At 39.5% G+C, this 11,022-nt stretch overlaps 1 protein-coding gene across 2 annotated transcripts; it reads right to left on the bottom strand.

The window, feature by feature from the left end:
• Window positions 1–366: 366 nt before the first annotated feature.
• Window positions 367–9,878, bottom strand: LOC108939656 (retinal rod rhodopsin-sensitive cGMP 3',5'-cyclic phosphodiesterase subunit delta-like). 2 transcript variants are annotated; one of them, XM_018761148.2, is made up of 5 exons: window positions 9,658–9,878; window positions 3,786–3,874; window positions 3,236–3,361; window positions 2,966–3,071; window positions 367–1,269 (listed from the first exon to the last, which is right to left on the bottom strand). In XM_018761148.2, exons 1-5 carry the CDS (start codon window positions 9,705–9,707, stop codon window positions 1,188–1,190), a joined length of 453 nt encoding a protein of 150 aa, XP_018616664.2. In that variant the 5' UTR covers window positions 9,708–9,878; the 3' UTR covers window positions 367–1,187. The 2 variants fall into 2 exon arrangements, with proteins under 2 accessions (XP_018616664.2, XP_018616673.1); XM_018761157.2 differs by lacking the exon at window positions 2,966–3,071.
• Between the last annotated feature and the right edge of the window lie 1,144 nt (window positions 9,879–11,022).

Consider the following 11,022-nt stretch of genomic DNA (forward strand, 5'->3'; position numbering starts at 1 on the left):
GCTCATAGACATTTACATTTATTCATTTGCTTTTCTCCAAAGCAAAGTATACTGCGGCGGAAACTATTTCCCCAAAAGACAATAAGATATAGACAGATGATTTTCGAGGTACAGCCATTTAGCCCACAGCACTGCTTTACTGGCGCACATTACACCAGTAGCTGCTCACAGAGCAGATGACAAGGCCTTTCCTACTCTTATATTCAACTTACAAACTTTTCAAGTAACAAACCAAACACCTGGTCCCATCTGAGTTCTTAAGTGGTGGACCACCTGTATTCTGTTTTATGTCAAAACAGATAATTTCTGCATCATTTAAACATTTATGATTACACATATCGAACTTCATAGCCACATTTTATATATTTTTGCCATAGTCCCGAAATATTTTAATAAAAGCCTGAACAAGGTGAAGTTAAAGGTGCATTTCATAATACATAAAAGACCTTGTTGAAACAATATAAGAACAGGGAATCCATTTTGTAAGACCTACAAATAGCGGTGTAACGTTTTACAAATTCATGGCCTGAAGTTAGAGGGAAGTCACCAAAACGAACCATTTATAACATTTGTCCTTGGTAACTGGCTTTCAAGTGTTATTACAAATTATTTGATTTCCGTTTCAGCGAAATCTACTACTTGCAGATGACACTGAACCAATTACAACTGGAGGAACGGCAGAGGGGAAACCATGGGGGACTGGGCTCTTTGAATAGGTACCTAAGTATAAAACAAAGGGAAAAAATGTGCACCTATTAAAAAAACATTTAACTTATTAACATTTTAATTCATCATTACATTCAGTATTTAACAACCTATTTTACATTGTTATATCTAGAAAAAATGACTGATCACAACAGTTGGAGGAAAAGAATTTTTTTTAAATACAAAGTGACAGTAAAGTAGTGTACATTGCAAAGGGAACTTAGGAGAAAAGGGGGCAATATACAAATAAAATAATTTACAAGATTGGGTGCAATAAGCATCATTTCCCATATATACAAAAAGTCAAATCTTTAGTAAGCTGAAGTGATGCTAACTTGCTTGGATTTTGTGTTCTTGCAAAGTTCCCATTGATGTGACCTGGTCACAGAGATATTCTTTTCACCTATGGCCCCTTCTGACCATTGCAGTCTTGCATGTTTTTCCTTTTCCCCTTCCATAAGAAAGGGAAAAAATGTCCAGCTTTAGACATAGAAAAGTCGTACCCGGGATGTACTAACAAGGAGGTCATCATCGTAGAACTTCGTTTCTATGACAACATTGCCACTGAAAGAAAAATTAAAAAAAAAAAAGATTATACGTCAGTACAACAGGAGTCTTTATTGTGCTTGTTGCTGAAAGAACTGTTCATACAGAACAGACTAAAGCCAATTTAGAACCAGCACATGCTTCTGTGGAACCACTGGAAGGGACTAGAATTACTTGGGCTGTGAAACCTGCCATCATGATTAAACATTTTAGGTACACCAGCCTGCAACAAATGTTTTAAAGGAATTTTAGGGCAATACAAATTTTACAACCTTTCAAAATTTCAGAAAACAAATATTTGCAAATAATTCAAATAACCATTTTTGGTAGTATTAAAAAGTGGTATTTATATGTAGCTGATGCTTTTCTCCAAAGCAATTTACAATCTTAATCCATCTCCAACTATTTATGGATTTATACAGCTGGGTAATTTTTACTGGAGCAATTTAGGGTAAGTATTTTGCTCAAGGGTACTACAGCCAGGAGGTGAAATCCCAACCTGTGACCTTTAGGTCCAAAGGCAGCAGCTGTAACCAATATGCTACCAGCAGTCCCTTGAAGTAATTTCTATTCCCCCCCCCCCAGTACTATTTGGCAATACAGCCACATTTGTAAGACATTTTAAAAGCAGTCTAAAACATTAAATAACATTAAAGATAAAACATATGCAAACTGAAACAATGAGAAAAACCTGCAGCTGTCACACACATATGATGACAATTTTGTCTGAGTGAAACTTAATGATTTCAACTGACTCCACATTCTGTGAAAGTGTAATTTTCAGGCAGTATCCTCTGTAATAAGAGGGCTCAAGATGAGGATACAGTTCAAACTGACATTAAGAACCACATCTTTGCGGAAATTATGGCTGTGGATCTCAGATGGCAAACATGCTTGAATACATAAGAACTCCTGAACCTATGGCCACACACGTCAAGCAGATATTTATAGCAGCTAGGATTTTTTCCGCGCACACAGATTCTTGGCTTCAGGAGATTATAAATATTTTTATGTCATTTATTTTACCATGTTTCACCACTTGTTTCTGGATATTTTTGGGAATTACAGCTAGTACCCTTTTGTTAATGTTGCTTTCAAGCAACCTATGAGATACAGTACAAAAAAAGTGTTTAAAAACGAGATACTGAATCCATTGCAAAAGCATGTCAACACCTTCCAGAAGTGTTCAAATATATTCAAGAAATAGCTAAAACAATAAAAATAAGTTCTCTCATTTAGCTGATACCTTTCTCCAAAGTGGCTTACAATGTTATGCTCCTTACAATTATTTACCCATTAATACAGATGGGTAATTTTTTACTTTTTACTAACTGAGGGTACGTACCTTGCTCAAGGATACTACGGAGGTAAGAAAGATTTTAACCACAACCTTTGGATCTAAAGGCACGAGCTGTAACCACTACACTACCAGCTGCCCCTAATTAAAGGAATATTTTGCAGAGAAATTAAGTAACTGCAAAAAGAAAATGCTTCAGACAACTGTTTTGCATCAAAATGTACTAGCAGATTCTTTGTACTGGACAAATTAGGGTTTCCTTTCAGCTCTGAGGTGTTATGTAATTTAGATAGATTGAAAACCTGCACACACCATAGCCTTTTAGAATAAAAACTGGGGAACACTACTAGAATCAGAAAGCCATCTTACGCTGAACAATATCAGATATAAAAACTGCAACTGAGATCAAAATCTTACGTTAAAACGTTTGCGGGCATCATCTGAGACTCTGGTGCTGCTTCTATTAAAGACTGCCATGTGTTTGTGGAATTGGGAATGACGAAACCAAACTCGAAGAACCACTCTGCCAAAGAGGGGAGAAAATTAAAAAAAAATAAAAATGACTCCATGCTGAAATTAAGAGAGTAAATTGTACATACTGACAGTACAAAGTTCTTACACACACTGAGCAGCACACTGACATATGGCCGGAAACACACAATGGGAGAAATGGGATAGTACATATACCTTCTAGACACTGGCCTTTAAATAAAACCTTTTGTTCCAGACGGAATTTTTCCAGCTTTTCAGACGACGAGAAATTCAGTTCTCTGGAAACTGCTTTGCACTTTAAGATCTTTTTGGGAACTCGAGCTGCAAGTCACAGGAGACAAATCACATGAATCAGATTTTGGAGGAAACATACACCTTTACCTTACCCACCACAGCTTTTAATTTAAGTTGGCTTAGATTTAAAACCTGCATGTATTGTTCATTTGGCAGTTCATATACATCATAAATGAAAATCAAGGGGCAAGACACTTTTCAAAATCCACTTCCGAATAATAGAAAAAACCCTTATTTGAAAGTAAATTTATAGACATGGTCACCCTTTACTTTCAGGTTTAAGTACAGAAGACACATTCTGTGCAAATTATTCAGATTCATGTAACTTAGACATCTGACTGCCTTAGGTCCCTCTGTTTTCTTCCATCTGTGCTGCTTTAACAGAATCGACAGCTAACATTTCTTCCATCTCTCAATAGTGACAGACTTTGCAACTTTAATTTATAAATACCTTCATGCTCCACCCCTGGAAGAGAGAGATCTTCAGTCCCTTGCCAAAGAACCTTGCCCGTCTCAGCATCCCTCAAATTCATCCAGTTTCTGAGCAGGGGAATTAAGGCAGACCAAGCAGAAAGATGATCTGGGAGTTTTCAGTCTGTTGTGAGACAGACAGAATGCTGACACAATAGGGGATCCTAAAAGTGTACAGGGTTCAGCACATTTTTGGAAAGTCCTTCCTCAGTCAAAAGTTGGCTGTCCGCTAATAAGAAAATCCAAGACTACTGTTAAGGAGGTGGGCGGGTGATCAACTACATACAGCCATAAATACCAGTTACAGAGCTCAGACATTTACACAATGCTGCTAATATATGAATAATTATTGCACCATGGCTGTACCAAAGAAATTTATACTTACATGACTGAAAACATTTAACAATGAAAGACAAAAGGCAAATATTTTGCAGATATGCAATTTTTTTTTTTTTTTTTTTTTTTTTAAAGTCTGCTGGATGTGGTGAAAAACTAGAATCCAGAAATACACATACCCGCATAAAACTTGTTACTAAAGTGGGTTCACCTCAATTGCCAATTATGGGCCTTAAAATAGAATGTGAAAGCCCAACAAAACCCTTACACAACCACAGTGCTACGACAAGACTGGCCAAGAAAAAGGGCCGAGTTCAATGGTGGACAAAAGCACAACCTGGTAGCAAACTCATCCACCCAACACCTGCGAAATACACACAAATCTACACCTCTATCAGAGGTTAACCTAACAGAATCTGATCTGTCCATTTTACTCAATGCAGAGTCAATACAAAATAGTTTTAAGATACATTTTCTTAGAATACAGTTAATAAATTGGGCTTAAATTATTCATGAAACAGATTATAACCAGGCTGCAGAGTAGTTTTTCCATTGGTACTGAAAATTTAAATCCATTCCAGTAGTAAGTTTCCATTAATAAGAACATTTAAATACAGACCCAGGTAAGGTCAGAAGTTGCACAATAAGTGATCTGCAAAGGGGTTAGAATGCTTTTTCAATGTTGCTGTATTTTTTTCCAGAGCTTCCATTAGTACTGTACATATAAATCACAAAATACAAAGAAACTGCCTCTAACGTATATACGTTTCTGCATACTAATCCACAAAAGGAAATGACAACTACCAGTTCTACTCACGAAACTGCACCCATGTCCTGACTTGGAAGTCAAATTGGGGTAGTCAAACTCAGATACAGGTTTGTATTACTTGAGTAAGTGAGGAATGTTTTTTATGGTAAGAGCACAAGAGCTGGAACATATGGACCATTTGCATCTGGGGTTGTTATCCTAGCACTGCTTGTTAAAACTAGAAGGACTAACTCGAGATGAGACTCCTTCACTGGGACAGCAGGTGGCGCATTGGACAGAGTTGGCAGACAAGTTCTTAAAATCACCTCCAGTTACCCACGAGCAAGGTATTTACCATAAAATTGCTTCAGGAAAAATTACTCAGCTGTACAAATTGGTAAAACAATTTAAGTAGCTTCAGACTGTAAGTTAGTTTGACAAAAGTGTAAGATAAACCAATAAATTGTCCAAAGAACTCAAATACCTGAAATGGGTGTGAGTAACAAGCCAACCGCACAGCATTTTCTTTGTTCTGCACAAGAGGAAGAACAGTGTAGATTGATCACCTCAAAAACACGTGCTCAAAATAGCATAAAAGTAATTGGCTTATATCATTACGTACAGTATAAGTCAGGATCTGTGTGCACTGCATGAAGAGCCAAATGATTATAATTATAGGACGTTTCCAAGGTTCCACTAAAGACAAACATTAACATTGTCAAAAAGGAAATGCAGAGGCAGGAAAAAAATGCCAGATTACTTGCTCATCAGAAACAGTATTGTCATTTTGAGTACGTTAATAAAAGATGTGTGAAATAACTGCATGTCTTGGCTCTGTGTTGGCCTAGCCTTTTAAGAAGCGTGGTGACAGATGTCTGCAGGATCACACCTGCCAGGCACACCAGTGGTAAGAACAGATATCCACAGGGAAAAGAAACCCTCCTAACTTTCTTCCTCCCACCGACAGTCAGTGCCTCAGTTAATCGACACTACTGTCACCATTATTGATACCATGTCATGAATACACATTTCAAGAAAGGAGCTCAAGAGTGAAGCATTGAAGGATGTCAAAGTTGTAGTGTACACTACAGTAATTTTTGCCTTGGAAATCCTCTCTCGTAATCATGGCAACACACCCGGAAAAAACAGCATGCCTTTCTGATTTGCAATAAACACACGGAAACTAAAAACTACTGAAATTTCAGAAAACATGCGTTGATGAGCCTCAAAGTGGCAAAAATGGAATATATTCATACAAAAAGCTTGCAGCTCAATATCTAGATGACCAATAACTTAAGATCTGCTTCAACTATCTTTTTGGTACCATTACACTGTGGAGATGACAGGCCGTAAACATTAGGTCTCACCTAAACGGTTTTAATATGTCGCAAAATGTAGTTTTTGAAAAATGCAAATGTAGACCATTGAAAACTTTAGTGACCTTAAGACTGATTATGTGGTACACTAAACCAATAGTTTAGATATTCCGATGCTTTGCCAGAATCCCTTCAGAAAATACAACTGTTATAGTACGCGCACACACACGCACACCTCCACTGGTTTCCCATGATGCTTTGGATCACCAGGACTAGGCTCCCGTTTCCAAGGCACAGGAGTGACTGAAAAGCATCTGTTCCACACAGGGGAAGGAGCCCAGAAGAGCAGACAGTGCCCAAAGGGCCACAGTTGAAAACAGTTCCAGAGAACAGCAGCAGGGAAAGAAGCAGCAGTGTTTTCTCAAACTTGTTCCAATCTGATGCTACCACTAACAAACAACCTTAAACATAAAAAAAAAAAAAAAATGCTTCTTTCTCCTTTTAGTTCTCACTGTTCTAAATCCTACTCAGCATTTCCAGCAATCTAGCAGTTTGGTTCAGTTGATATTTTCTCCTATGCTGGCAGCTGTGTAACAGACCACACACACAAATATACATTTTCTGAACCGCTTGTCCCATACAGAGTCGCGGGGAGCCAGAGCCTAACCCGGCAACACAGGGCGTAAGGCCGGAGGGGGAGGGGACACACCCAGGATGGGACGCCAGTCTGTCGCAGGGCACCCCAAGCAGGACTCGAACCCCAGACCCACCACAGACCATTCACTGTGAAATTCACTGGAAGGGAACCGAAGGATCCGTCTACTTAATCAGCCACCTCAAGAAACACACATTAGAAAAGCTTCACCTCAACGAGGGAACCCATTATAGCACTGCAACTGACAGTGTACAACTGTAACTTCCACAAAATGATGCTGAACTCTCCAAATCTCCCTGCACACGGCACTAGAGACCTTGTCTCCAGGTTACGAGGACAATGACACGCCTGGGGTCGGCATTAAAACGTTACCCCAGAAGCATTAAAAATGAACCATAGCTAAGATAACATCATGCTCCGTTTTCCTCTTCACCAATGACAATCGTGTGTGCGATGAATGGAAATGTAAAACAGACCGCAAATTCAATTAACTCGTTGGCACAATAACAGGAACGCTAGGGCAAATTCTTCCAGAAGGCTGCACCAAACAAAACAAAGGAGTTATACAGAAAATGGGATGATTTACATTAAGGCTTCAAAGGAAGGTATTTAGGAAACATAAAACAAAAATGCAACACACTTCCAGATAATGAAGAATGTGTGCACTTCAGCCTCAGTTTTAAAAAGAGAGTGCACAATTTAGGCAGGACAAGTGCAAGCATTGGAAAATGAGGCGATTCCTGGTGAAGACGAGATTAAAAATGACTAAATTAACATGTAATAATCCAACAGACCACAACTTCAATTTACTTCAATTCTATGCTGCAGCTGCATGTCGACAACTGAGGGCTTGTTCATTAAAGCCCCTGCAATTACTTCTAGAACATACTATGTTTATCACTGTTACGTAACAAAGAATAAAACTGAAAAAGCAAATTGGATAGGACTGAATGTGTTTTGTTTAAACTTGCTGTCAAACAGCACTCGTTGCCATACTAATGCAAGATGCACAAAGAGGTGCTTGTTCAGCATCCACACACTTATGTCAGTTACTTTTGAGAAATAGGCTTAGCCTTTAAACAGCTGGTGGTTTAAAAGGGAAGTCTCTTTACATAAACACAAGCTGTCTAGAGATTCCTTCATTTCACTCTGTATGAGGCAATGGGTTTTTATTTTTTTTTCCCGTCGATGGAATGTTTAAATCATATGAGTCTAAATTAAGACTGGTTTCATGCTAAGCAATCTCCACAGCATCTTAATGGAGCAACAAGGTCCCGAGCACCAAGTGCCATCTCCACACAGTACAATTTAGAGTGAATTAAGGCCCCGCTGCAACGAGTCTTACAGGCAACCTTTCAGAAGACGGTGCGCCACCCAGGACTGCTGCAGGGCTGCAAATCCCTGTCCTTGCAAATCAAGGAATTAAGCATTACCAAGCGAGGAAACGTGGCCATGAATTCCTGCAGGAAGGTCACAAACGGCAGGGCCCTAATCACTGAGAAGCGATGTCAGTATAATTACACAAGGCTTCTAGTTTTACCAGGTCAGGTGTTCAAGAAACATCTCTTGTGTGCCACTGGACGAACGAATGGCAATCCTGAGGGTGCGAGAATTCCCATTACTATGGCAGGACCTATTTTAAGAACTGCAGTCCACCTTATGGAAGGTGAGCAGCTGCCACACACCTGCTCCAGGAGATTAAGAAACATTAAAAAGTTCCATTTCCATCAATATTCTTGGAGAAGACTCCCTGAAAACTCATGTAAAACACCCAGAAAGTGACAATATTAATGAAAGTATTAACTAAATTAATGAAAGGCTATTCTTTCTACACTTTCCATTCATATTACATGACAGTAAAAAGAAATTCAATTAAAAAAAGGACATTTTTACAAAGCAGCATTGTTTAGAGAACGGATTCAAGTTACAAACAATGATCAATAACCCCAAACTAACAATACTTTACAGAACAAGAACAAGCTACAGGTACTAAATCACTGCACCAATAGTTCTTGGTCAGTTATTATATTCTGTACCATTAAACTTTTTTTTTTGGGGGGGGGGAATAATTCCAGCCGGAGAGTCAGTAACACATTATCCTGTGAAAGACACTGATTCACAACCCTGAAACTACAGCGAATATCAGTTCAGGCACCAACGGAAGGAGGAACGGTTAGGGCTGCCACTTTGCAATCTGAAGGTTGTTGGTTCAAATCCCACATCCTACTGCAGTACCGCTGATCAACCTACTTGCCCAGAACCAAAACAGTAAGAACACCCTGCCATATACTTGGGTAAATCACAGTAATGCTGCTGAAAGGTGCGAGGTACATGGAGGTTTAATGATCGCAGCGAGGATTTTTGCTGGGATGGTGATTCCAAGCAGCAGCAGTGTGTGGTGGTGTGTGTGTCAGAGCCCCTCACACACTGCTGCTGCACAGCCCGGCTCAAGCCCAGAGCAGAGAGGTGGGCTCCTCCTCCACACAATTTCCTCAGCCCTGAGTTCACAAGACCAGACTTAAAAAAAAAAAAAAAAAAAAAACTATTCCCCAACAGACGTGAGTCTGCGAGTGAGGAACATCATAGAAGGACACTTAGTGCTGCTCCCCTCCTAAACTTGGTTCTTCTCCCCTCGTGAAGCGCCAGACATCGTCAAAGCAGGCAGACTGATGCGATGCAGAAAAGAGCAGTGCACGTAAACTAGTACGTCGTTGGAGGGTCTGCTGTAGCCACTCAAAGCCGCACATATAGCTGCACGACGTCCGCATAAAGGCTCGACAGACTGAGGAAAGGATACAGTTTGAACCCCTTCAGGATCTCCTTGGCTCTGTCTTCGTTTGAAGACATCTCGGAAATTTCGCTTTCTTCGGAGTAAAAAAAAATAAATAAATAAATAAACAAAACCGGTGAGAGAATTAACGTTTGCTATCGAAGGAAGGAGTTAATAAAATAAAAATCAATTAACAAAATATAGCGAGTCCCTTAACCCAGCAGGCCAACCGAAGGGGGTTTAATCTCTAAAGCTATACCCTTCCAGATCCTTTAATCAACCTACCCTAAATAGATTTGTTAAAGATTGACAGGTAATTCGACCAGACAACTTTCGAGGAGCGCGACGCCTAGTCGAAATCAACCAATGGAAGCGAGGAGGCAGAATTTGGGGGTGGGGTTTAGGTGAGAAAGAGGCGGGTCAACTCACGGCAACGTGACGTTTCTTAGTAACAGTTGTACGGTGATCGAGAGAGGCAAACTTCATTCGTTTTTCGCTTCCGCCATTTGCGATATTAGTGTTTCTTTGTGCAGATTTGCACTGCCAAGTACAATTATAAACCAGCGAGTTTTAATTACTCATGTCGGACGAAACGTATCACTACTAACAATATTATGCCTTTTGCCCCTGCTGGCCATAAAAAGGATGTATCAAAGATTTTTTTTCTGATTCTCATTTCTGCTTGAGCCAGTAGTTTGCCACCTCCCCATTTGCATTTATTTATTTAGCCTTTCAAGTCGACTTAAAATGTGAGGTTTGTATAGTCTAAGCAACTTCACTATGTTTTACCCATTTTTACAGAGTATTTAGTCTGTCCATTCAGGCTAAGTACCTTGGTCAAGGGTATAAGAGCAGGAGTGGGATTCGAACCCTGGACCCTTGTAAAGAAGATGATTTAATAAATTTTTTTGTACAGAGACCCATTCACAACAATACAATGAAGTTATGACTAGTGTATCAACACAGCTCACCCTTCAGTTAAAATCTTGTTTTGCGGTAAGCCTCAAAAGCACTTTCCACTTAGTTGAATCATGGAGCAGGTTTAACAATACATTTACATTTATTCATTTAGCAGATGCTTATTCATTTAGCAGACGCTTCACCGATTCCTAGTCACCTTCCTAGTAGTTTTTTTTTTTTTTTTTTTTGAGGTACACATAAACATTTACATTACATTGTAGGAGTGGCTCTGTAAAGGACTGATCCGAACATGATCATGAACTTAAGAGATCATGGGCGATGTCAGTCTGGAAGAGATGAGTTTTAAGACCTAAGACCCTTTTTAAATGTAGAGATTCAGCAATTCTGAGTGAGAGGGGTAGGTTGTTCCACCAGAACGGAGCCAGAACCGAGAACCTTGGTGCTTTACCTTTCGTAGGTGGGACAACCCAG

This window comes from Scleropages formosus, chromosome 2, assembly GCF_900964775.1.
Source record: "Scleropages formosus chromosome 2, fSclFor1.1, whole genome shotgun sequence".
NCBI classification, from domain to species: Eukaryota; Metazoa; Chordata; class Actinopteri; order Osteoglossiformes; family Osteoglossidae; genus Scleropages; species Scleropages formosus.

Bases quoted from the DNA above. Each gene is read 5' to 3' on its own strand.
- LOC108939656 (XM_018761148.2), bottom strand. From the start codon at position 9,707: ATGTCTTCAAACGAAGACAGAGCCAAGGAGATCCTGAAGGGGTTCAAA. The intron at 3,362-3,785 runs GTATTTATAAAT...TGTGACTTGCAG, and splicing joins TCCAGGGGTGGAGCATGAAG to CTCGAGTTCCCAAAAAGATC. The intron at 3,072-3,235 runs GTATATGTACTA...CCTCTTTGGCAG, and splicing joins TAAAGGCCAGTGTCTAGAAG to AGTGGTTCTTCGAGTTTGGT.